General features: G+C 40.6%; 1 protein-coding gene across 1 annotated transcript in view; it reads right to left on the bottom strand.

Annotated features, from left to right (window-relative positions):
- Positions 1-2,779: 2,779 nt before the first annotated feature.
- The window catches only part of LOC133449120 (far upstream element-binding protein 2-like), a 32,058-nt gene continuing 7,342 nt past the window's right edge, over positions 2,780-27,495 (bottom strand). The window contains exons 2-6 of the mRNA XM_061728252.1: positions 16,970-17,094; positions 16,825-16,856; positions 15,022-15,715; positions 4,327-4,370; positions 2,780-2,905 (exon numbers count right to left, since the gene is read on the bottom strand). Of these exons, the coding sequence (XP_061584236.1) occupies positions 2,780-2,905; positions 4,327-4,370; positions 15,022-15,715; positions 16,825-16,856; positions 16,970-17,094 (1,021 nt within the window). The remainder of the gene's footprint in view (positions 2,906-4,326; positions 4,371-15,021; positions 15,716-16,824; positions 16,857-16,969; positions 17,095-27,495) is intronic.

Here is a 27,495-nt window from a genome sequence, read left to right as displayed (position 1 = left end):
CCTCATTTTACAGGAGGGGATTGGCATACATTTATTTTGGGAATCACATATGAATCTTTTGAATTCATCTTTATGCCAGAAGTGCTTTTTCCCCCCCTTCATTTTATTCATTTTCAAGACTTGTGTCTCAGCGACTATGTAGGAGTAATACGACCAGCGGTCATCCCCGCTCATATGACCTCCACACTGTCCACAATATGCTCATTAGGCTATTGGGCTAATTTCTTGGGCTATTGACTCTCAGCTTCACAGTCTAGCTGTATGTCAGAGGCAGCGGTGATCCTTGGAGAGAAGCAGGTTGATAAGCATCAGGCAGACAGCCGTTCTGGACTTCTCCATAATTACCAGATACCCAATTAGCCCCCGCTATTGTATTGAAAACGGACTAAATATCAATACTCCAGTTTCCAGTCAGTTTCTAGAAGACTTTTAAAAAAATATATTATTAAGAGGAAAGAAATCACAGCATTCACGTAGTGAAGCAGCCCATGATCTATGTAGGAACATAATCTCTCACATGCAGACATGTACTCCACTGCTGGGTAAGCCTCCAAAAGCCTGAAAGATGATGGTAAAAATGAACTGGCTCCATTCGTCTCATAACTCTAATCCTATACTTAGAACTTCAGGGGCATTCGCAGTCATGATAGTTACAAAGAGGAAAGGAAATACACTCTTAGGAAGCATGTAGGAGGCTGTGTTTGCTGCTTCAGCGAAAGTTATTCATGAGCAGATGAAGAAAGTGACCAGATTTATGTTGTAAAGTTCATGGAACACGCTGAAAGGGAAGATGGCTGTGTTGGTCTTTATGGTGGTCAAAATAAGAATATAACAGTTTAAATACAGAGAATAAGTAAAGAAGGTAAAGTGCCAATTAATAATCTACTGCTCCAAAACTGACACAGAAACCGTCACAGATTTTTTCTTCCTGCAATCCAAAGAACGCATCAACTTTCAAAAGCATTTTGAAATGAAAAAAGAAAAAAAGCTTCATACAATGATGAGAAAACTGGCTTATAGGCTTCTGGCCTGTTAATGCTGATACCTCTGAGTATTAAAGAAAAAAAAAAGCATTTTGAAATGAATTGCAAACTTCTTGGTAAATAGTTACTTATATTCGTGCTATCTATTCCTGTCAGTATATATCTTGGTTTAATTCACAACAAACGTCTAATTCTCATGTTTGTGAAAGGTCAGAAGACTGAATAGAAATTATACATGAAAAAATAAAAAGGGAATCTGTCTTGAGGAGGAATTGAGTAGCAGTCTGGATGCACCAGGTCATTAACTTCTCGGTAATGTAGTTAACTTTATTTCAGCTCCAGACACTGAAACGACCAGACTATATTTAGATTAGACTCTACAGAGAGTGTGACACCTAAGTGAGTATCCCTCAGTAAACCTAGGGGATTCCCAGTGGAAAGCAGTGACATTTTGTGAGGGAAATTTGTGTAATTATCAGCAGGTAAAGGCCACGTTTGCTTGTACTGCAACAACTATAATCATAGGCTTGCAGCTAAACAAGCATCATGGCACAGCTAATGTGCTAATGATGCCTAAATCACGTAAAACTTTGTACAAATTTGGACTTTTGGAAAAAGGAATATATTTATTTTCATTTAATTTGTGAAACTGGGGGTTGGCCTTAGTAAGAGAGCATCTTTCAAATTCTCATTATAAATCTAGAAATGTGCAATAAAACTGATTGAAGCTTGGCAACAGAATACCAGGATTCAACCTCAGCAGCAGTAGTTTGTCCCCAGGTTTTGATATGAACACATGATTTTTACCGCTCAGGATAGCACACTAAAAAAGGGCAGAAGTGAATGATTGATGAGTTTTCATCATGCAAAAATGAGATTAACATGATCACTACTGAGATAACTACCAAGATCTCTCAAATACTCCATGATAATACTAAAAGTGATTTTCATGAGCACCTAGAGGGGTGAAAGCATCCTTTTTGTTTTTTTTTCTCCGCAGTGGAACGATTCAAAGTCCATGCTGCTCTTTCAGTCCCCTGTGTTCAGCTTTAAAGCCTGCAGTTGCATCTGGTAATAACTAAATCTATTATCACAGACTTCAAGGACAGTGACAGAGGAATTTTTGACAGCTCCCGTGGGTCTCAAAGACATTCTGTTCTCTACACAAGGATGCCTACTTTTCACCTAACTTCATTGTTTATGACAGGTGATTTCAGACAAGGAACAAAAGAGCGAGGAATATCAATGGGGAGACAATTTGTTGCACAACTAATCTGTTTAAAATCACATTTCAGTTAATTAAGATGTTAATATTGCTTGGATTCATTGGTGTGTAACGTATGGAGTACTTATCTGACCTTTCATTCTGGTAGAGATTCATGCTGAGTCTATTTTGGTGCTTCACTGCAGCAATTCTGGACCATTTTTCACACAACAGATTGAGTTGGAAGGAAGTAAGACACAAAAATGATTGAAAATCCAGCTGATTTTCAAAATAAAACACCAAAAGCGGCCTCTGATTTTTACATTGACATTACATTAACCCGTGGAAGCTATGTTTAAACAATTCAGAGGGTCATACAACCATGTAGTTACGAGGGTTAATTTATTTTAGAAGATGAAAAACAAATTTTATGTGACACAATTCATCATTTTTACATGTAATATAGCAGAAAAGACAGGACATGGCGAGAAATATTCCTTTAAACACGTAGATTACCATGTGATTCTCGAGAGATCTTGAGGTAATCTCAAAAATCCAGCCGAGCAGGCAGCACTCTGAAGTGCTAAGCATCTCAAGCAGTCCCAGTGGGATCAGAGATGGTGCAGAGAACAGAGCAGAACCACAGGGAAGCTGGACCACAGTGCTTCTGCTCCCCGGGGGATCCAGCTGTTGGGAGGTGTACAGTATGCTTGAGGTGCTGGAAGACACACAAAACACGCTGATTATAAATGTCTAGATTGATTTTTATGTTCACAGCAAAGCATAATGTATGAGAGGTTACGGTGTGTCTTTGCATCGCTGACAGGTTGATCAAGACATGAGCAAACATAAACGTGTAATGTACAGTGTCAAAGATGCCTAAAGGCACTAATGAATGCCCACGTCCAAATATACATTTTTTTTTTTATTTTTAAAAATGCAGTGTTTTTAAAAAGGTTTACAAAAGGTTTTTTAAAAACGAGACACTATTGAAAGCGATAGTTGATAGTTGCTACTCTTATTTGACCGACACATAAGCCTTTCAGACGGAGGATAGAACCTAATAATTTAGCTTAGTTGCATCCCATCACAGGGAACTCATCGCAGCTCACAATCCATTAACCCAGCTAGCTTGATTAGCAGCGATCCTTTTAAATATGTTGCGTATGAGTCCCAGCAGAGGGTTTAGTGCGTTGTGACCACATGGGGCTGTAACATAAAAGTCTCTGGGCAATATATTGCACATTCACCAGAGTATTCACTGAGAAATCCGACAAACTTGGAAAAAAAAAGATAAAAAAGAAACTGGAATGAAAACAACAATGAAGAAAGTGCCGGCTGCAGTTTCTCTGTAGATTAGTGATGCAGATAAAGGCATTTACTATAAAATTGTTGAAACTCTCATGAATAATTAAAAAAACTGAAATCACTTACTGAGTGAAATACAGGTGCTTCTTACATACCTTCATCAAACTGTCAAATGTCCTCCTACTTGCCAGTAGGTTAGCTGCATGCAGTCGAGCTGCTCATTTATGATTTGATTGTAAGCGGTGGCAGTTCGGTTCAGTAACAGGTAGACTTCAGCACAAATTTCAGCAAGAAAAATCATGATATTATTGATCATAATCATTTACGTAGCAGTGGGTTTCACATGAAACAATGCCTGTTGGGGGCGTTCTGATGAATGGGGGAGCCATGATGGTGAAAGGGTGGGCTGTCCGTAAGGGACAAGGAGTTACTTATCTTCAGAGGAAAAGTTTTCTCTCTTAATTCACGGGCAACATAGCAGTAGGAAAGAGAACTGATACTTTAATATGTGCAGTTTGATATCAACCCGATCATCATCCAAGTGGCTCAGTCGTGCAATTTGGATAAACAATTAGGAATGAAGAGACAGATGACAGAAACAGACATCCAGCTTCAGAGTAAATGAGGGTGCTAGATGTTCTTAAATACCCCGTTTAACACGAATGAGCCTAAATGTTAATGAATGTTAATTTATTGGTATTTGGATGGTATGAATTATCATATTGTCTACCTACTGCTGTGTTGGCGCACTGTTAAATAAATAGGTTCTGTGTCTGAAATAGACATATTTTGTAATTTAACCACAATCATGTGTCTACATAGATAACGTACCTCCAAGGATAGCTGGTGGTTCAGCTGAGATATGAACCTGGAACCTGCTCGCGGAATAACAAGCGGTACAAGAACGTAACGGTCTGAAGAACATTGAGTCTCCTTTGCATATATTGGACTCGTGGTTAACACACTTTTCCCACTGTTTCACACTTCCCTCGGATAGTAATTTATTCAGTATTAACACATTTGCAGCAGCAGTGGGAGCAGAAATGGAACTTGCTACTCACCAAAGGGTTTGCTTACCGAGATGTTATCAATAAACGAGAACCTTTTTTCATTTTTAATAATGGCCAATGCCAGAAATGACAGTATGAAAGAAAAAGGTTAAAACTTAGATTTAGGGAAACTCAGCTGAGTTCATTATTGGAGGTTCTCGGGCAATTGTTTTTAAACGCTATTGCTCTAAAGACAGTAAGACAACATCAATTATTAGCTGCCTAGTGCCCATTCCTGTGGGCACTTTCAGAGAACCAGACATTTAACATATTTTTCAAGTAGAAAATGATTTGAGTGTATAAGTGAGATTGACTGTTTAAAAAAACAAACTAAGATAGGCTCAACAAATACTGTGAGTCTTAAGCAAACAGATTTGGTTGAGCAAAATATAGACAAAGTGTCACTGATTTCCTGTCTGATTTTCTTTATCACAGAAACGTGATTATTGCATTGCTGATGTTCACTTTTGCTTTATTCAGCCGCAGTAGCATAAACACTTACCTGTGTGAATGTCAGCTTATAAAAATGCTACCACCTACACAATATAAAAAAGAGCAATAATAACTGAGACTCATAAAAACAAATGATCCAGAAATATGATGTACATAGAATTGCAAAATGTACTACTTGTAGAAATTTGACATTGCATTTTATGTTATGTTTTATGTTATGCTGTTGTTTTAGAGAAAAACTAAATGTCTGCGAGAGGACCAGAATAATATTGAATAACATCTACCATGGTGTGAATGTGCATGGGCGACTGCAAAACAAAACTAATAGTAAATTAAAATCATAAATCACAAGAGTACGTTATGTAGTACTGTATATGTTAATGTATTTTATAATAATATGTGCTTAATCTTTTCTTACAATATGTTCTTAAGTGTGAGGCAGCGTTCAGTTATTCTGCTCCTCAACGGTGGAACAAACTTCCTGTAGACCTGAGGTCTGCTCCAACTGTCTTTAAATCAGGGTTAAAAACATTACTGTTTACTCAAGTGTACTCTTAAATTAAACCTGCTGTACTCTACTGCCCTTTATTTTTTTTTAACAGCTTGTGCTTTTTATTATTTTACTTCTTTTCTTATTCTTACCTATTTGTTATTATGTCTTGCCGCTTTTAATGTCAATGTAAAGCAGTTTGAATTACCTTGTGTTGAATTGTGCTATATAAATACATTTGCCTTGCCTTGCCTTGCCTTAAGCATACTTGGGTTTTGCTTTGAGTTTGAGATTTGTCTTTAAATTATAATTTCTAAACTATATTCTGTTATATTTAATGTGGTCAGTTCCAAGTTTGTTTACCAAGTTTGTGACAAATTCAAAGAGTAGACCATGTGACAAGATGAAAAAAATTGTCAGTTACATACATTGCATATTTCTGATCTGTTCTGTTCTACTGGATTCCCCCTGAGTTTTCTTGCTTGTGTTAGGAGACCTTCATGGAGACTCGTCACTGCTGTTTGGTGACATTAAGTATATCTCGAGCATCTGTGGCTCATTGATTTCCTTCTGCGTTTAACTCTTTTATTGCAAGCCCCACTACGATCTGATCTGCCTGGGTCGGAGTCCTTTTTGTTCTCTCGTTACACTGTTTTCTGGTTCGGGGTTAGAAGAGCCCCTCAGCTCAGTCAGGGCGGTTAGACCGGTGTAATTACTGCTCAGGGCTAGTTTATCCTGCCACCCTCCCACTGTATCATCACTTGAGTGATTAGAGCTGCAGGGGGGGGATCACTAATGTAACAGGCCATTACTCACAAAAGTCTGGGCTATCTACTCAGACCAGAGTGACTAGTGAACAAAAAAAAAAGCTCTAGCTTCAGGGAAAGAACATGCTTTGCTTGTTTGACAGCGTGGTAAGCGCTTGGACTTCAGTGGGTTGCTTTAAATAGATGTAACTTATCCACAAGTGGAAATATTTGTCTGGATAACCTTCAGATTTGGTATGCTTAATGTGCTCAATATAAACTTGCATAAATAAGTCTATAAGTTTTATGCTGTAAATGGCTACCAAAATTCCCAACAATGCTCAAAAGTGTGTCTTTAAAAGAAAAAACAACAACTATTGCCATTCATACAAGTATGTCTATACAAGTTGGACATAAACACCCCCAATATAGCCTATGACCAAATGAAGGTTGGAATAAAGTTGTATTCCAACATTTGATTTTAATTGGATTATGATATAGATTAGAAAATGAAAAAAAAAAAAAAAAAACGTTGGCTTGACGTCTAATTCTAGTAAGGTAACATGGACTAGAAGTCGGATGATGGTTGCTTGACAGCACTACATAATCAGTTATCTAACGTTGTCTGAGGTTGCAACCCGTATCCAACCAAGTACCGACTTTAATACAACGTCCCTGTGTCAGCTGGAAACGGTCCGACAATCAATCAAGCGGAGCGGCTTCTCACTTACCAAAGTCGCACTAAAACATTTTGACAGATTTTTGAGCGCATTTTACCACATAAAACTGGTTCGAGGTCAGTAAGCACGACAAACATTCATACATAAGGTGCACCTGATTATAGGGCTCCCCGCTGCTGTTTTTTTTTGTGCCTTATAGTGCGGAAAATATGGTATTTTATTTAGCGCAGGCGGTACAGCCATTTTCCATGACTCTATCTGAATCAAATACATTTGACATGAAGTCTGAATTTCCCAAAGGTAGAGACAGTTTTGATCCGGTTTCTTTTTTCATGAACTTGCCTTGTTTATGCCCAGGAAAAACAGTCATATGAATAAGAGTGTAGCCATCCCCACCCCTCCCTTCTGTTGTTTCAGCATGATGTCAAGCGGCCGGTAAATGCTTTTAAGAAGGAGCCATCACTGCTATTAGTTGGTCAATACACAAATCAATACCATTTATACAGACACCTTCTCTTCAAAGACCTTTGCCACTTTTATCATTACACACTCTGTGACTTTCTCCCACGTCTAAACCTGCATGGTTATGCATGGACCATTGTGTTTCTGGAATCTGTAGCCTGTATCTGGACACCTGGGCATCCACATGATTTGTGTGGGCTCAAATGTCATGTAAATATCCTTGGCTTAAATTAAGCAATGTAAAAATAATGCCTGGGCTATAGTTAATGTTACTGGAGTCTGAAGCTGTATCCATCCCATTCATCTCTGATTCAGAAGTTTCTTATTATAGAGGGCAATAGTTTTAACTGATCACAAACACAGTACAGTTGTCACGTTGATCCCCTCCGTTGAATTCATTTGGTGTCGCCCGCTGTCCTCCAGCTCCTTTTTCAGACCTGCCACCTGCAGCCACCTGCAGCCCGTTCACTGATGTTCTGCATTTCTCTTTCATCTGATCTTCACCTTTCAACAAACCCACTACTCCTTTTCCTTGATTAAAAGCCAAGTAATTAATACTCACCTCTTTCTCTATTCTGATGCCAGAAATGCAATGCTGCAACCTACTCCAATTTTCAGTAAGACAATCATTTTATGAAATAGAGAAGAAACGAATAAAAGTTATGTTTTCTACTAATAGTCTCTACTCAAGGAAAATAATTTAAGTAGGAGTGATTTGAAATCTTTGAATATGTCCTTTTATGTGCCCAGTCACAATTTAAGTGTCAATTTGAAGTGGTATTGCATATAAAATCCTTTTTCTGAAACTTTCCCTTAAGAAAAGCAGTCAGAGCTGTTCTCGTCCTCCGTAGCCGCCGTTTTACACAGACACCATTTCTGTTGCTAAAAACATTTTATATCTGTAGATATTGACGACATCTTGTCTTGACTTAGGGCATAGAAATGGAACAGCTGGGGGTATCATTTTCTCATTAATTCACATGTAATTACGCTAATTTTGTGTCACCCTCTAGGTAAATGTGTCAGCCTGTTTCTTATTAGTATTCAAAGAAATGTCAAAAAATATTTTATAAAATCAAATTAAATAATCTGTACTGTAGGCTGTCTATCTGACAACGCTATGACCAGACTTCAGGAGCTAGCTATTATATTGTATACTAGCAATGTTGTTAAGGCAAACTGTGTTGTGAATAAGTTATACCTAGTGGCGGCTTGTAAACATTACATTTAAAATCAAGAATACTTGAATAAAAGTTCATAGCCAAGTCAATGATTGCAAGATATCTAGGTCGTGAATCATCTAAAAAAAAAGAAAAACCTACCAGACCTCCAATAGTTTGCTTGACGGTCGGTATTTTCTGGTTTCCTTCACTGCGCATCATGGCCAGTGTTCTCCATTTTGGTCCAGTGCTGAAAGACAATGCTCCATAAATGGTCTGCTTCGTTCAGATCCAGTCCAAGGCCATACTGTCATTTTCTTTTTTCCTTTTTTTGGGGGGGAGCTGAGACTTCTTCCTGGCAAGCCTTTCAAACACTCAATATGTGCAGGGGTCCAAGCAGCAAAGCTGTTGTTTTTCTAAGTATTACTATTCTATCTTTTATGTGTTAAGGCTATTTCAAGTTCAACAAACTACTCTGTGGCAGTTCACCTAATTTTGAGAAACTTTGGATAATTGATCTAAAGATAATGCCGATGCAGTTTTTCCTTCTCAATCTTTGACATCTAATTAATTCTGTTTGATGTTTAGAAATAAAACATCATCCATTTATATATATATATACATGTATATATATATATATATATATATATATATATATACAACCACAACTGTACGTATCGGACCGTCCATATACCCCTTGTTACAATAAATCAAGTCTTTTGTACACTTCACTGAGGGAAAGTACATTAATTCCCCGTCTATTGAACGCCCGGTGCATGTAAATCCTCATCAAAAGGCAGCAGGTTGCTTTTCAATAACACATACTCCCTTTTCCTTTTGCAAGGGCTTCAAGGGTAGATTTTCAGCTTCTTCACTCAGAATTTCTGCTCTTGCCTATGAACCTTTTTTCTCATCATTATTAACGTCAAAACCAAGGCTCCGTTTTTAATTTTCTCACAAAACACACACCCCCACACACAACTACTTTTCAGTTCTTTCATTGCAGATGTGAACATCCTTGAAGATTTCTTGAGAATATAAATCGATGTTATCTTCAACAAGTCATATGAAAATTAAGATCACATTCACTTGTGTTTGTAAGATCACCCAAACCCCCACATAAAGTGCTTAAATATTCATAACGTCTGATAAACAAAGGCAGAGGCGGCATGCTATACACACTTTAAATTATGACTTGCCATGTTAAAATATTTGTATTGTCTTGCTTCATAAATAAATTGCATCATCTGTCACTTTACATCAATGCATGAAGTCACACAGTTCGTCAGCCATCTAGGTTACACTGAAGCATCGTTTCAATCATGATGAAAACACTAGCAAGCATAACACTTGGTATTCACTTGCAAGAGATTCATTTTACAAGATCCGGGAATTTTCTCTAAAAAGTAGCACAGAGGCTGAAAAATTAACCAATAACAGCTCAACAAAAGTGCTATCTATCTATCTGACTATCTATCTATGGACGCAAGATGATCACCACCAGGACATACAGAAAATTAATTTGAGATAAGTCTACATTGGCATTTAATGTATGACTCGCTTGAAACCCCATGGAGCAATGTATTCATTTTGTCTGCTTCCTCTGTCACTTCAAAACAGTTAACCGGCTACCTTGCCTGAACTTCGAAATACTTGCAGACTTTTATATGCAGCTAATGTTTAATGTGTCATGAACAAAAAATACTTCCCTGGCTTCCTGTAGCTTTGCCATCTGCGTTCGAGTTCTGGTCCAGCACTGAATATACAGTTTTGAACATTGGCTCATTTCCCATTTGATAATACTTTGCATTTTTATATGATTCATAGGAGAATATGTCTTTACTTAACCCAAACGTCACCAGATTTTTGCTAAATAAGTAAACAGAACCAAATCAAACAAATTAAAACATACACATTTAACCTGGTCATGTATTTATTGAGCTAAATGATCCAATATTACATGTACACTTGCAGCAAAAGCACGTGTTACTCTGCATTTAATGTCATGTACTCTAGTACAGCTGTAACTATGTCTAACAGTTCTACAAAGTGCTGATCATTCTTGTGCATCAGTTTGTAGGAGTTGAAGCCCATTCTTCCAAAGAGAACAGCCTTAGCTCTGAGATGTTTGTTGGGCTTCCCTTCACATGAAGTGTTTTTATTTCAGGTCCTTCCACAATATTTCTATTGAATTAAACTCAAACTTTTGGCTTGGTCTTTCCAGAACATTAACTCGTTGCTCTTTAACCATTTTGTGACAGAACAACTTGTGTGCTTAGGGTCATTGTCTTTCTGGATGAGCCACTTTCTCTTGGAATTCAGTTAACGCTGTATGCCTGTATATCTTCCATTTAGATTTCGCATGCACAATTTAGAATTCATTCTTGCAATATTTATTGAGCAATGCTAGGATACACCAGGTTTGATCATTTTCATGATACTGTCATAATTTTATATTGATAAGTTCTGTATTGAAGACTGAGGCTGGTCTTATTGTTTATATAAAGGTTAAACTTGGTGCCTTGTCGAATTCAGTTAGATATAATCTTTGATGTTTTTGTGCTGTTAAAGTTCAGCACAGAACCTGCCTGAGCCATTGCACATCCACCAACATGTTTCTCAATTAGGCTCATATGCCGAGTTATAGTTTTTTTTTTTTTTTTTTTTTAATATAACTTTTTTGAAGTTCTATTGTAGTCTCATTTCTAAAAACTTTTTGGGTTTATTTGCCATGCAAGAGCCAACTGGTGTACGTGATCTTTAGCAAACAAAACATTCATTATCCAAGTACATGTTTACTACTATGTTAGTTATCCTGATAGATGAGAGCAAGAAATCAAGCTTTGCCTTTGCACGGTGCAGCTTGGCATGTTTATAGGCATGATACATTTCGTGTTTCCAACCTGCCAACAGTAGCTGTATGGCATCCATTTTCAACCAATAAGGGGGTGTGGTCATTCCAAGGACAGAGAGGTGACATGAGTATAACTATTTCTCGTGTACAATGGACACATGGACATTAGATTCAGACAATGTCAGGGAGGGGTTTTATTTTCTGAGATCAATGGTTCCAAACCAGGGGGTCTCCATCCCATTAGAGGTCACTAAACGTCGTAACACCTGTGAACAAGATTTTAACTGCACAGCGATATTCAAAATCCAGGGTGTAGCCTACCACTTATCGTGGTTCCAGCTGCAATGAAGTGGGCAATGAAAAACGATGTCTGAATTATATAAGCATTATATAAAAGCATTTACAGTGTTATCAAGTTTGTGTTAGGTTGAAGTGGTTCAAATACTTCTGCTGCACGCAGAAAAAAAACATTAGTAGCGTGCCGAGAGGGCAAACACTCACATCTGATTGTCTTTCCATTAAGTGAAAGCACCTGACTCCAAAATGACCTGCTTTTTTTGATGTTCACATTCTTTCCCTCACAGGTATGTAATAATGGTAGTTTTCAATATTTGTCTAATTAGGCTCTTTTTAATCTTCTTTTCTGACTTATTTGAACATATTATTGTCTTTTACGATATGTTGATTCATTGAAAGAAGCCTAAATTGTGAGTTTACAAAATGTCAAGCACTTACAGTAATTATGCCAAATATTCAGCAAATCTATAAAAGCATGTTTGTCACTATTACTATAGGGTCGTTTCGTCACTCTCTGCATCAGTAATCCGTAAAACAGTTTAATCTTAGGACCTCCACACAGTTTCACATCCAAAATCTTTGAGTCATTCTTGGATTGGAGACAGCCTGGATCTTTGATGTACCAAAGAACTGTGGCAAATTCACAAAGATTCTTGGAACCGCTTTGCCTTTCAGCTTCTTGAAAAACACCAGCGTTTCCAGGAAAATTACTCTGATTTAAAAGGAGTTCACATTACATCCGCTTATTTGATTACATTTTATCGTTGTTCTTAGATTGTAACTGGATAGATAATTACTTTATTTCCATGAAAAGGATAATTTTGTATAACCTACTATCCTAACATCACTCAGAGTGCTTAAAGATTATTGTTCAACATTTTGCAAAAAGGTGACATTTTGATGTAAATCACTCATGCCTGGAAGGCATTAAAGCTTTAATGCTGTAAAATGTGCATTGTCTGTTGAGAGAGGAACATGGGTGACACACATTTATTATTCATTGTGTTGCAGCTAAATAAATAAACAAATGACGACTCAAATTGAGAAAAAAGCTCAATCTGTCGTTCCAACATTTCGGATGGCAAAATTTTCATTTGTAAAGATAAAAAATGTGCATCCAAAAATCAAGGAGCACTGTGCTCATAATGAGCTGGACCTCTGTTTACTCAAACAGCAACTTAAACCTACATTCTGTCATTTTCTCTTCATCAATATTAGTTGACTCTGAAGATCAATAAACTATTTCCCATTTTTGTTTTAAGTTGCAGATTGCCTTTTTGTCTTTTAACATCTTTTTCACTTTCAGTCAGCCTCTTTCAAGCCTGTTTTTACGACTAAGCAAAAAAGTAGGAGACTATATTTGCTTTCAATACAGTTCAGTAATTGCATTTTGTTTGAGTTGGCAGTTTCCTGTTAGGCAGCTGGTGTTGGAGCATAAGGTCAGCTGTGATGTAGCAAGGTTTTGCCTAGTTTTGTTTGCATCCAAGCAATTTTACTGCCAACTAAGTGTGATGCATAGGAAATAAATGTTTTTTATTTTATTTTCACAGCTAAACTGCTAAGATAACATGACACATGTATGTCATCAGCTATAGCTGTAACCTTTCTTCTAAGATTTTCATGCAAGTCTGGTTTGTGTCTGAATATGATAACAAAATCCAACTCTCACATTTAGAAGTTTCTGTAAGTTATTGTTGAGCATAAACAATGCAATCACTCAGAGGAAAGGTCGAATTTAAGAATAAAAATAACCACTCAGATTACACTTTTCATCTTTGCGAAAGAGTTATTTTCAACCCACTCTTTGACTCCAGCAACAGTCTTTCTTAGAATCTGTATTGGAACTTGGCAGAACACCCACTCAGAGGGCAAAGGCTACTTTAATTTCTATACTTCTCTAATTTCTATGTCTCCAACCTAGGAATCAATCGAGAATATGTCTAAATTTTTTAAGCTTATCTGGAGGAAAGAAGAGAGTGCCCGTTATTGATGGTTATTCCACAGAAAATATACAGCACATGTGGTGCACAGATGAACCCGCTGTGAGATGTCATTTCTAAGTGATGATGTTTTGATAGGATAGATTTCCAACGAGGATGTCTTCTCTGTGCTCTTGTCTTTACCTTGCTTGGTCGCATATCAGCAGGATCAGGTTGGACTAAAACACAAGTTAGAAAGAAGAGGAAGCAAGGAAGCACAAAGTGAGGAAAAAGAATATCCACTGCGGCAAGAATTGATTATTTACTCATTTATTTATAGCTTTGGGGTACGAACAATGACAAGTGCAATTTACTATCAAATCTTAATATGAAATAATAATGATCAATTGGATTTGAGCAAACGTATGTCTATGTCTGGTTTCTCCTGAGTCATTTAAATGTTTTAAAGAAATGCCTTCAGTTTCATCCAGAGCATTTATTTTGTAATACATAAAAAATGTTCAAATGTAAACAATCCTGATCAGTCTGCGTTCACAATATCTGTATATCAATTAAAAAAAGAAAAAAAAATGTTAAATAGACTATAAGCTGTACACATGCAGTGAGTCAGAGAAGCAGAACCCAACACAAAGAAAGAGATTAAGGAGGCGTTTAGTAAACGCTTAGAGCCACATCCGATTCCAATTTGTCACCAAGAACTAATAAATGTGTCACTCGCATTATTTGGGATGTAACTTGGCTTCCCCTAATGACAGTTGCTGCCGATTTAACCTCAGCTACTTCTGTAATTAACCGGTTGATTTTCGGGTGCTCTGTGGAAGCGTCAGTGCAAAGGCGGGGGCTTGCTCAGTGTGAGGGTGTAATGAAGGCCTGTGTCTTCAGTCAACATGAGCAGCAAGTGTTTGTTATGCACAAATAAGCTACTTCTTAGGTAATTAGCTACTCTTAATAAGCATGTGTTTTGTTCATGGTTCTTGCTGCCAATATCTTCGATTTTAAGGCTTTGGTAAGTCAGAGGAAACTGAGAAATTGGTTCTGTTTGGCAGTTGCAGTAATGTTTTTTTATTAATGTAAGGAATGGAAACTTATATTAAATCAATAAGGATGTTGTAGCAGTGTGAGTGCCACGGGGCCCGACCGACAGGATGGAGAGGACACAAAGTTTTGTGCAGAACCCTTTTTATTAGACCAGATCACCCAGATCACCGCCACACACGTGCAGAAGCACCTTCTCCCACAGCATCAGCCACCAGCAGCTCCTCCGACCAACTTGCTGCTGTCCAGCCCTGCCTTATCAAGGCTGGCAGGGTGGAGAGGTTGATGGGCCACACCTGTGTCCCGTCAGCCTGAGTGGCTGCACCTCCTCCACCCTGCCACACACCCCCAACGCCAAACTCGCGCCGGGGTCCGTCCAGCCGAGCCTACCCCCCCCCCGCCCCCTCAGAGCGGGAGAGGAAGCCCGGAACCGCCGACTGCGCCCCGGGCCTTCCAGGCCCGGACCCGTCGGGAGGCCGCCCTCTGCGTCCGGCCGACCAGCGGGAACGGTCAGGGGGCCGTCCTCGGCGCCGGGCCGACCAGCGGGAACGGTCGGGGGGCCGTCCTCGGCGCCGAGCCGACGCCGCTCTCGGGACCGGGCCAATGGTTGCCCCGGGCCAGATGGTGCGTCCAGGACCACCCCCTCCTCCGTGACGAGGCCCCGCACCAGCCGCTGGTCCGCCTCCAGGACAGCCTCCTCCGTCACGCCGCACTGCCCCGAAAATGGTGCGTCCAGGACCACCTCCTCCTTGACGCAGCCCTGCTCCGGCTGCCGGTCCGCCTCCATCTCCGCAGCCCTCTCCGACTCCGCCTCCGATTCTGCCTCCGCCTGGCGACTTGCAGCCACTGGCGACCTGCAGCCACTGCCTCCCGGCCGGTCGGCTGCAGCCCCGCCAGCGCTGCCGCGGCGAACCTCAGGCGTGGTGTCGGGGTGGGCCGCTCCGGGGGTCCCACCGTCTCGGGAGCCGTCGCTTGGCGGCCCGCAGCTTCTGCCTCCCGGCCTCTCAGCTGCGGCGCCGCCAGCCCCTCCCGCGCTGCTTGGCTGATCATTGGTCTGTTTAGATTGTGCCACAAAGGGGGTGCTGGTTCAGTTATCAAATAGTTATTAATGATTGTCCTTTGACAATTATTAACAATTAATAAAGTAGATTATTTATCAAATTGAATTATCAAAATGAATTAATCAAAACGGGGCACCACCTGATATAATCAGGAAAATGATAACTAAACAGCAAAATCAGTCTCAAGGTAAGTTATTCCTCAGAATAATAGTGAAGGAAGGAGTCTGAGCACAGACCTTTGCAACCAGCAGTTGTGGCAAATATGTATAAAATAAACACAAACAATTTCTCTCATTCAAGTTAATCAGAATTTATTTACACAAGTGTCAAAAAGATGATAAAACAACACTTCGGATAAATTCTGATGGCTAAACTACACAAAAACAACAACTAACTAAACATCAACACAAACAAGATCATCTGCGTGTGTGTGGGTGTCAGTATGTGTATATGTGTGTGTCTCAGAACAACGTCACGTCACGTGGACATATAACCAAAATGGCAGACCACGTCACGTCACGTGAACCAAAAGAAAAATGGCGGACAACGTTACTTAAAAGGGAGATGGCGGACAACGCCACGCGGACCGACCAAAATGGCGGACCATGTCACGACACGTGGACCAAACAAAATGGTGGGCAGCGCCGCAGGGATCTAAGCAAAATGGCGAATAACGTCTCCACCCAGGTTACTGAAAGTATTGGAGGCCTGATGGTCTAGGAGGTACTAACATGCCCGTGTGGGTTAATGAGAAGGAAAGGAAGAACAGTCCCAGTAAAACACACACATAACAACCGCCGGTCTGCATGAGAGACCTTCGGTGCGCTACACAAGAATAAGCAAAACAGCACTGCCGATAACCACGCCAGCAGCTGTGGGAAAAACAGGTATGTTTTCGAACTGCTGGTACCCTTTACCGTCCTACGGTTTCCCACTCAGGAGCCAGGGTCTGGGGTTGAAACCATCACCCTTGGCGACTGTCGGTATGCATGAGAGACCGTCTGCGCATTACACAGTAATATACAAAGCAAACAACAGTAAACACAATCAACGCTAACCGCTTTAAACTACCGGTAACTCTGCCCAGACACAAGCCTCTTACTGTGAGCTGCCCTGGAGGTTGTCGGTGGAGTCCTGAGATTTTTAGAACTCTTGGTTCAGTCCCGGTTCACGAAGGCACTGGTTTAACACTCCCACTGCTCAGTAGGGGCGGCTTCCGTCCTTTCCAGAGAGTCGGAGAGGTCCACTCGGGAACAAGGACGCGGTCGGGAAGCGCGAGCAGCGGTCCTTAGTAAACAACTGATCGTTACGCTCCGCAGGTGATCCTGGTGAAGAGTGGCCCTTTTTCCTCGGCTCTGGGGGGGAAAATGACCTGGAGCAAAAACGAGCTGGAGGAAAAAGAGGAAGAGGTTTGGGGAGCCACCGCTTTTTATCCACCGGGGACATGCTGACGTCAGCAGTGTCTGCGGACCAGTTCACTGTCCTTACTGTACACGCGCCGCCTCAGGCACGCCCTTTTTTGACACCATCTGTGGACTACAAACCCGCTGGGCTTGGGACTTTTTCCCTTTATTCCTTTGTTTCCAAAACCATGCGGTCAGTGAATAAAACTCGAGGCTGGTCTCAGACTGAGGCCTCAGAACTGGGCTTTAAAGTTGAAGTTCACATACAGGACTGTCTCAGAAAATTAGAATATTGTGATAAAGTCCTTTATTTTCTGATTCTAATGAATCCAGAATGTATGACATTTTCGTTTTTTTAATTGCATTACAGAAAATAAAGAACGTTATCACAATATTCTAATTTTCTGAGACAGTCCTGTAATCACATAGTCACAACCACATAGGACTGTGGCCCAACACTGTTTTGTCACACGCACTACAGAGTTTGACTCACTATTTTTCTGAAACCACAATTTACCAACAAAACACGTGCAGGAAATGTGGCATAACCACACTCCAAAAACAAAGTTAATCAATTCAAATCAACTGATGAAGGAAACAAATGTTGCAAGCCGTTGTTCCTTTCTTTTTTCATCAGTGTCCTGTAGAATAATTGCACAAAAAACAGGAATTATTACACACAGGTAGCAGAGATTGTCTGTGCTGATGGTGAGTAAAAATCTTTTGGAACCAAGTAGCTGCCTGCGCCACTGTGGCATTGCCACTGTGTGCATCTCCCTGTTGCTTTGTTGAATTCCCATTCAGGATTCCCTTCCCATGGTGACCTTGCTCTATCATTGGCTGTACTTCAAATAGGGATTTCTTTGAATGCTCCAGATCCTTTGCTTGTTTAAAATCCTTTATTTTTCAGTAATGGCCCTGTGATGCACTGGTGAGCATCTTTGAGTTGCTAATTAAGAAGATCTAGTCGTGACTCCCAACATCTGAATCGCCACTGATGCGTTAGTAAGTGCTGCAACTGCCAAATTGGCCCTAAAATTGTCTAATCTCAAAAAAACGCCTGAAGTGTGATAGTATTACTCTGATGTCGGCCTATGATGTCATAGTACTATGGAAATCTGAATGACCCAGTGAATGACAGATTTTCAGACAAAGTTAGTTTATGTCTCAGTGTTTGAGATGTAGTCACCTAAATTCATGTGCTCATACACAGAAAAAAAAAATCATCTTGTTCATTATAGCTCACATTTAAACGTACAGGTCTGAATATCTCTAAGGTTATGCTGGCAGATGTTGCTCTGTTGGACCATTATTCTGGTTTCTTTAAGATTTTAATGTCAACAGAATCTTCCAGGCAGAGTTCATCAAGAAATGGTACATAGGTGTTGTGCCCGACCATATGCCCATCTGAACTTATAAAATGTATGAACATTTTGTGATTATGAATTCCAGCAAAGCCAGACCCGGCCTCCCCCCTGGAGTTTATGGCCCGGCTGCTATCTTCTCGCTCAGGCCAATTTATGACCCTGGTGGCCTGGTTCGAGATGGCCTGTATGTGACCCACGATACGGCTCCAGATCAAAGCAGGACAGGAAGGTTTCTGCCAGGGAAAACAGACTTCCTTGGGGTTTTGCGACACCCCCTGGGGGGGAGCCGGATGCAGCGGAGCGCAAAACCAGACCTCAAAATGGTACTGCTTCTTTGAACCCCCCTTTTCCGCTTTAATGTGCCTCATAAAATGGCGCCGTTGCCTGAACTACCACCCCCAGCATGCCTTGCGGGGGGGGGGGTGGCGCCTGACAAGCGGCGCGCATCCAATCACAAACGAGGCACCGCTGACGTCATCGCAGCGCGCAGAGATACAAAACTCCGTGCTGCACCGAGACTTTCTCTGCTCTCTTCCGATCAACCTCTCTTCCTGAGCAGCGGGACCAAAGGATCCCATCTCCCTTCTCTCCCCCCGGCTGGGGGGAGGCGGAAGGCCCGCAACGGACCGGGCCTGCGGAGCTCCGGCTCCCATTGACTCTCTTCTCAACTACATCTCGTCCTGGAACAGCTGGATCTTCTTGGCTCTGGGCCAAAGATCCCACCTCTCTCTCCCCCCGGGCTGGGGGAAGGCAGGAGGCCCGCACCGGACCGGGCCCTGCGGGGTCCGGCCGTTGAAGCCGCGGCCCCCCGGGAGGCTCCGATTTCTCACTAAACTCTGTTCCTCTTTAAGTTCACAGATCCAAGCTTCCGACGCCCACGCGCTCCCGGCAACCAGATCGGGACACAGCTGCGATTCAGACTGAACCCCCCTCCCCGCTCCGAGCCCCTGTCTGCCAGCCGGCGCAGGGATCGGGGACGGACGGCCGGCGTCTCGCCCGGCGTGAGCTCTCCCGGGGCCCGGACGGCCGCGCGTCGGCGACCGGCGCAGAGAGGGAAGCACGGCAAGGAGAGTCCGGTCCCCCCGCCGCGCCTAGGAATGCGTGTGAGCCTCCGTTTTGGTCCGGAACCACGGCCCGGCACGAGGCGGCCCCGCCGCTGTCTAATCCGTTTCAGGGGAAGGGACGGGACGCGATAGCCTGACTGCGAAACCCCAGCAGGACCGCGAACCCGACAAACCCGCAGGCACCCGATTCCGGATCCCAGAGGAGACGTGAGCCCGCGTAGCAGTTATCAGTAATTTAAGAGTGTTCAGAACTGTGTGTGAGATTTTGAGACCTGGGTGTATGAGTTTAACTGGGAGTGTTACAGAGCTAAATCTGTGTTCAGAGCTGAGATTACACCACCATCATTATAAGGACTGTTTTCATTAATTTGTAGTCACTACTTTCTGCTAGTCATTCATGTTTTAAGGCGCTGTTTTCTGCAGTTGATCACGGTTTAACACCGGGATCACCATCCGTTCTAATTGCACGTGGCCAAGAGGGCGCGTCCATCTTTAAAAGACCACAGGAGCCCGTTTGAACTGTAGATGTTCTATATCTTCGTTATTATTGCTTGATTTCTTTTCTTTTTCATTCCATGCATTTAACGTTTATGTTTCATTTTATTGATTGTTGTTTTTCTAGTTAATTAATTGTTTTATGGATACTTAAGCCATTTCTGCCATCAGATTTATTTGGGTGTTGCGTTTATCATCTTTTGACACCCGTATGTAAATAAATTCTGATTGATTTCTTTATGAGTGGTTGCGTTATTTCATGCAAGATTTGGTCACAAATTGATTTGTTTAAGCAGAGCCTAGTGTTCGGATATCACGCCTTCACTGTTATTCTGTAAGATTTGCTGTTCTGCAGGATAATTCAAATCATAATGAGACTGATTTTCTGCTGTTAGTTATCGAATCCCACCGGAAGTAAGGCCCCGGCGGTGGTGCCCCTACGAGAATTATCATTTTTGATAATACAATTTGATAAATAGTCAACTTTATTAATTATTAATAATTCTTTAATAGAATTATCATTAGCCTTGATAACTGGACAGCCAAGCTACCTTGAGTTGCACAACATAGGTGAAAATACTCATGAAATGTTTATTCAGATCTACTCCTCCTCACCCCACCACCACTCACCTCCAGTTAATGAGCTTGTGGATACATTCAGTGGTAAAATTATTAGTATTATTGATACCATTGCTCCCACCAGGGTCAATGTGAAAAGAAACCTCCATGGAGGAATGCAGCACGGGTCGGTGCTGAAAAAAAAAAAGCTTGAAATGCTGAATGCACGTACAGTAGTGAAAGATTAAATTACAGGCTCATTGTGACATTTATAAAGAGAGACTGAGCATATATAATGCAGAGCTGATGAATGCAAGGCAATCATATTTTTCTCATATCATTGCCAAAAACAACAATAATGCACTTTGTTCACTACTGTTGACAGGTTAACAAATCTCCCTGAGTCGGTGGACCCTGAACTTCTATCAAACTGCCTGCAATGAGTTTGCCTCTTTCTTTACTAACAAAATTCAGAAAATCAGAAGTAAGTAAGTCAGGGCCGGTTCTAGAAAATGATGACTAGGGGTGGATTTCAGATCAGAGGGGGTGCACATGCCTGGCACGTTATTTAACACAAAATTATGCATTTTCCCATAATTTCAAGCGGCATAATAATAGCAAAACAACAATATTTGAAGTGTATTTCAAGTGCACTTTTGCAGCAATATCGCTGCAGAACAAAGAAAATGCTACATTTAGTCTGGGCTACCTCACCCATCAGACAATCTAGCAACAGAAAATAAAACATAGCAACAAAAATAAATGTAACCATAAATATACAAGACTGTCTCAGAAAATTAGAATATTATGATAAAGTCCTTTATTTTCTGTAATGCAAAAATGTCATACATTCTGGATTCATTACAAATCAACTGAAATATTGCAAGCCTTTTATTATTTTAATATTGCTGATCATGGCTTACAGCTTAAGAAAACTCAAATATCCTATCTCAAAAAATTAGAATATTCTGGGAATCTTAATCTTAAACTGTAAGCCATAATCAGCAATATTAAAATAATAAAAGGCTGGCAATATTTCAGTTGATTTGTAATGAATCCAGAATGTATGACTTTTTTTTTTAATTGCATTACAGAAAAATAAAGGACTTTATCACAATATTCACATTTTCTGAGACAGTCCTGTAAACTTGCTTGCGTCGTTGTGCTTGAACCGCTTCCAAATATCCATCGTTACTTTGTGTTAACGGAGCAGCAGAGAGCAGCGTCTTGCTGGTGCAGGAAACTGCACGGAGTGACGGACACTGCTGATTTATGGTTCCGCGTGGCACCAACGCAGAGCTTACGGCGAAGGATACGCGTTGACGCGAACGTATGGTGCGCGTCGCCGCGTATCCTACGCCGTAGGCTACGCCGTCGATTTAACGCGGACCATAAATCAGGCTGACGCGGGCGCATTTGTCAGTTTTCTTTTCGTCCTTTCAACTGAGCATGCAAACACATAAACTGAGGTTGCAATGCATGCTTTTGCACCCTCGTAGACCCGGGGCCTGAAGTAAGTCAGTAAGTGCTCTTATGCTAGACATAGGATATGTGGCACCTTTGTATCCACTGAGAGAAACCATGACACAATTGTGTCCCATCACACATAAGAACATGGATGACATCATACATCACCTGAACTCCCCCACTTGCTGCCTTCATACTGCCTTTTTTAAGAATGTTGCACATTGCATAGACTCAGATCTGCTAAAGATTGAAAAATATGTCTCAGCTTTCAGGTATCTTTCCTGAGTGCCTAAAACAGCCCTTTTTAAGTCATTTAAAAAAATAATAGTCTGGAAAGGTCATTTATGAACAGCTATAGGCCTGTATCGAACTTACCCTTTCTTGGTAAAATCATAGAAAAAGCTGATTTTCAAAAGCTGTACAACCTCCTGACAATAAATAACTGTTTGTGGTGTGTTTCCAGCCACACCATAGCAATGAGACAGTTCTAGTAACGGTACTTAATGATATCCACTCCAATATGAATAGTGGCAACATTTTAGTCTTGGTCTTAAGCCCCTTTCACATAGAAGGCACAAAGCGGCGACCGCCGCCGGCTTTCCCATTCATTGTGTATGTGCTACCGTGGCGCAAGAGCGGTCTGCTCTGCTACCGCGCTCGGCGGCGCGCAAGAGGGCGCATGCGGCGGGGTTTAAAAGTGGTACGAGCCTGTATTCCCCCAAATCCTGTCTTGCCATGAGGATTCCATGGACCCAAACCTTTTTTGCTGCTGCTGCTCATCTCCTCCTCCTCAGAAGAAGAAATAAAACACGGGCTTTTCTTTGAAGCAGGGACAGATACATTTTTGAAACCGAGCTGTGGGCTACTGTACGTCCAAACGAGTGGGAAAAGGGTGCCAGACCGGAAAAACTTTTTTCGGTCGCCTAGCAACTTGCAACAAATATGTGCGAGATGCGCGCATTCGCGCCTTGCTCTGCGCCGAGTCTGCGCTCACTCTATCGAGAATTAGTGTACTGTCTCAGCAGGATTTAAAAAAAAAAACTTGTCTATGCTTTTAACTTAAGAAGACTGGACTACTGTACAGTGTTGTTTTCGACCTGAAAACGTAATGAAATGTCATAATTTATTCATACGCCGGTGAAGTGACACTGTAAAACGCATAGGCTACTGTAAAAGTAAAAAAAAAAGAAAAAATAGATTTAGTTTGATCAATTTTGATTTATGACATCCCCAGGAATATATTTGAGGATTTAGAAGAGGCTGCCATGAAGTTTACATCATGTCATCAAATCAGCATCTATCTCCTAGGACTTAGATGTATGAACAGTGTATATAGTGTAAAAAGTTTACTAAACATGTCTAACAGTGTAAAGAAATACAAGCAGTATGAGCAACAATAGTGTGAATTTGCATGCCGTAAGTTCGAGAATAATAAGTTGAAAAACGTTCTTACACAAATATGACCAGTAAAATATACTGAAGAGTCAACATCTTACCATGAAAACAAACACACCGCAGTTGTTGTGGGAGTCAAACGTTGGGGAGTGGGCGGGGTCAAACGTGTAACTCCGCCCACATTGAGGTCTGCGGGCCTGCAGTCAGGGGCTTCTCAGCGAAAGAGGAAAATGGAGAAGAAAAAAACATCAATCCGGCTCATTCAAACGAAATTTGAAAGAGATGTAAGTTGCTTCTTGTCATCCACTTACTTCCTGTTAGAGCCAATTTTGTATTGTGTCGCGCTCCCTATTTAATACCCTTTTGTGTGGGTATGTGAATTGTTGAAGTGCCATTTTTGCACAGTAGGTGGTATTTGGAGTTTTGGGGAATTCAAACGCCATTCAAACTCCATATACCTATTCCTATTCATAAGTTTCATAAAGGTGAGGCTAATCACGGGCAGGTGTGCTGGTTGCCGGTGGTCGCACAGTTTTTGACTTATGTTGGGACTTGACTTGACTTGACCATAACAAACAAGAAAAAACCTACAAGTCACTGAGGTGATGGTTCATACCAGTCAAGTTTTGGATTTAAAAATGAGGGACATTTTCCACCAACCCAGGTCCAGTATCTTACATTTTAAGACAGGTTTACAAGAAATCTAAAATAACTAAAGTCAACCACTTACAAACTACAATTATGTGCTCATAGCCTGATAGGAAGACCTTGGTTGACACTGAGATGCTGGGTACTTCCCATGTTTATAATTTCTATAATAGAGCCTGAATGAAAACACAAAGGGGAATTAAAGCAGACTTATTTATTTTTAAATATTTTCAGTTTACATACACATTGATTGTCTTCAAGTGAAACATTTTCATTTTATTTTTATTTGTCATTTTCACTTATGAGGCTCTCTGGTATTCACTAGCTGATGACACAGACGCATGTTTCTGTATTTTCTCTTTAGGAAAGTTAATTTGGTTTCCCATTTTTAGAGATATTTACACAAAGTCTTTGCTTTTTGGGCAGAGATGTCTTCTCTGTCGTTATATCCATCCATCATTGATTTGTTTTTCCGAGTTTGTTCCCGTTTGCCACTAACCTGTGAGAACTGCCACCCAGCCTACGGGCAGGTGGCAGTTCTCGCCAGGTTAGTGGCAATTCAGTTTGCTGTTTAAAAATGATTTTATTATAAAATGGGAAATTTACGAGAAAATACTAATACAAGAGGATGGCGGGAAAGAGGTGTAAAATACGGTAGTTTCCCGGCCAAAACAGGAAACTTGACAGGTATGTGCTGGTTACCGGTGAGCACACAGTTTTTTGACCGTCTTAACTTTGGCGTCGCATTGTTGCTGTTTTTGGTCTTACAGCTTTACTGGTTTCATGAAAGTTATAGCTTTATAAGTGCATGTAGTTCGCTGTATAGAAAGGAGCTCGTGTGTACAAATAAATACCGTTTTAGGGCATCACGGAGGATGTTTATGGACAATCATTCATTCAGCTGACATGCTGCCCAAGGAGACGCATCATCTGTTACCGGTAACCCGCCATCAGAGGACCTCAGGAGCCATGAAGGAGAGGAGGGCAAAACTTTAAGTTGTTTAATATCAGACCACCGAGGCTATTCTCTATTATAGAGCTCAAAAATTATGTTATAGACCACTGTGTCTATATCTATCTGAATAGATTGTGTAATTAGACCAGGGGTGTATTTTATATTTAAACTGTATCAAAGATGGAACAGATTCAGTCCGTGACTGAGTATTCATATTCATTCATGAAAGCTACCTTGTTTTCCATGTTACCTGGATTATTTTGTTCGAGCCAAGGATTGTGGAGGAGTCGAGTGTAAACTCCAGCAGCCAGCGCAGAGGAAGCCATTTTGGTGAGTCAATGTAACCTTAATAAATAATAACTTTATCAGAATGTTGTAGACCACTTTGTCTATATCTATCTGAATAGATTGTGTAATTAGATCAGTTGTGTTTTTATATTATATTTAGGCTGTATCAAAGATGGACCTGATTCAGCCTGTGTCTGAGTTTTCAGCGCCATGTACAGCCGGCGCTCTTGAGATTGACAGCTGTCAGGCGCATGTGCGTGTGTGACTTCAATCTGCTTTCTGAGGCATAGGCTATAGACTTGCTTGGCTCAATAAAAGTGAGAATTAGTGTTGTTTGATGGGTAGGATGAGGTGTTGTTGAATGCTAAAATTACTATCATAAGGGCCCATCGAGAATGCTCTGATCCACGCTCCACCACTGGTGACAATATACAGCAATATTCAACTAGAAAATTCGGGGAAATTTTGATATGGGCATGCCCAACTGCCCATTTGTTGCCTCTTGCTACTGCTCAATGAAGGTCTTGCTTGCTGCTGCTTGTGTTCAGGGCGGTTCTGGTTGTTTCTGAGTTGGTTCTGGTTGTGTTTGTGGTAGTTCAGGGTGGTGAATGGTGGTCAATGATACAACCATGGTTTAGAGAATGAACCACAATGAAAAATTATTATTTTTTTAATGTATTATATCACTACTTTGTATGCACTCGTTTCTTAATAAAGAGGCAATCCCTACCTAAAAATAAATCTTAAAAAAAAACAAACACAAATAGAACTTCATATTTCACTGATCACACAATTATTGGATTAAACAAATCTGTGCGACCCTACAGGCACATGTTTCTAACTAATTTCTAAGGCAAACTGTTGACAATAGCCCACGTTTCAATACTGATACAGTTTTTACACTTATAATTCACAGTTCAGGACACCGGATATTTCCAGCTCCCTTGCCTTGGGTTCTTTGTGCTGATATTTTTTTTTTGACTCATTATTAAAATTGACATGTATGGTTTAAATGTGTTGTTGCTTTGATGAAGCTTAATTTGATGAATTTTTAAAATTATATTTGGCTTATAAATATTTTATGAATAATATCGTTGTGTTTGTCATGTTTTATTTGGCATTTGTAAATAATTATAAACGTTATAATATAATAAATATTTTACATGATTTGAGTGATGCCAGGTGTTAAAAAGGCTATTTGGTGCAATAGTTGTGCCTTGAGATCTTTACTAGTCCTTTGGTGTGCCTCTGCAGAAAAGGTTTGGGAACCACTGACCTACGTAACGTTGCAATGCTACTTGACAATCGGCTCGTGATAAATTTCATAGTAAGCTTAAAAATTAGTACGCTTTCCATATTCCTGGCACAAATAGACTGCTAACTTAAGGCGAAAGTTATCTTTTGTGACGCAGTATGTGTATGTTAATTTAGCAGCATGTTTAGCCATGTTTACATTCAGTGAAGGTGTGGTCATCTCTTTGTGTGTTTATGTTCTGTCAGCACGAAATTGATATGTTAAACAGGTACAGATACATTATGATTTGGCCACTGCTCAGAATGAAAGATCAGAAAGCTTTAGTACAGTGTCAGTTAATAATCTATGCATTATTGTTTTGCTTGTTTGATAGTTAAGATGATCTGTTTTCTTAACATGGCAGAATTTGGACTATTTTTCATATATTTTGAGTAGTTTATATGGTATTTTTATGCAGTGTGGCAATGTGTTGAACTTACAGATCCGCTGCTATTTTCACAACTTGTGCGTGGCAATGCCTAACAGCAATCTCCATTACTTATTGACCTAAATCAATTTGTTAAAAGATTATAGTTCTTTTTTCTAAAACTAGACTAAAACCTTTTTGACTTTGTCGACTAAAACAAAACAAAAACCCTTTTGAGTTTTCGTTGACTAAAACTGGACTGAAACTATCACATAGGCTACGTTCACACTGCAGTTCCCAAGTGACCCAAATCCAATTTTTTGCTCATATGTGACTCAGATCCGATTTGTTTATGACAGTGTGAACAGCACAAGTCACATGGAATCTGATCTTTTCAAATCAGATTCAGGTCGCTTCCATATGTGGTTCTAAATCGGATACAGGTCTGATGTTTTGCAATGCGACCTCAGTG

This window comes from Cololabis saira, chromosome 8 (genome assembly GCF_033807715.1).
Source record: "Cololabis saira isolate AMF1-May2022 chromosome 8, fColSai1.1, whole genome shotgun sequence".
NCBI lineage: Eukaryota > Metazoa > Chordata > Actinopteri > Beloniformes > Belonidae > Cololabis > Cololabis saira.
The sequence above is the reverse complement of the archived record's forward strand: the minus strand, read 5'-3'. Positions and strand labels throughout refer to the sequence as shown.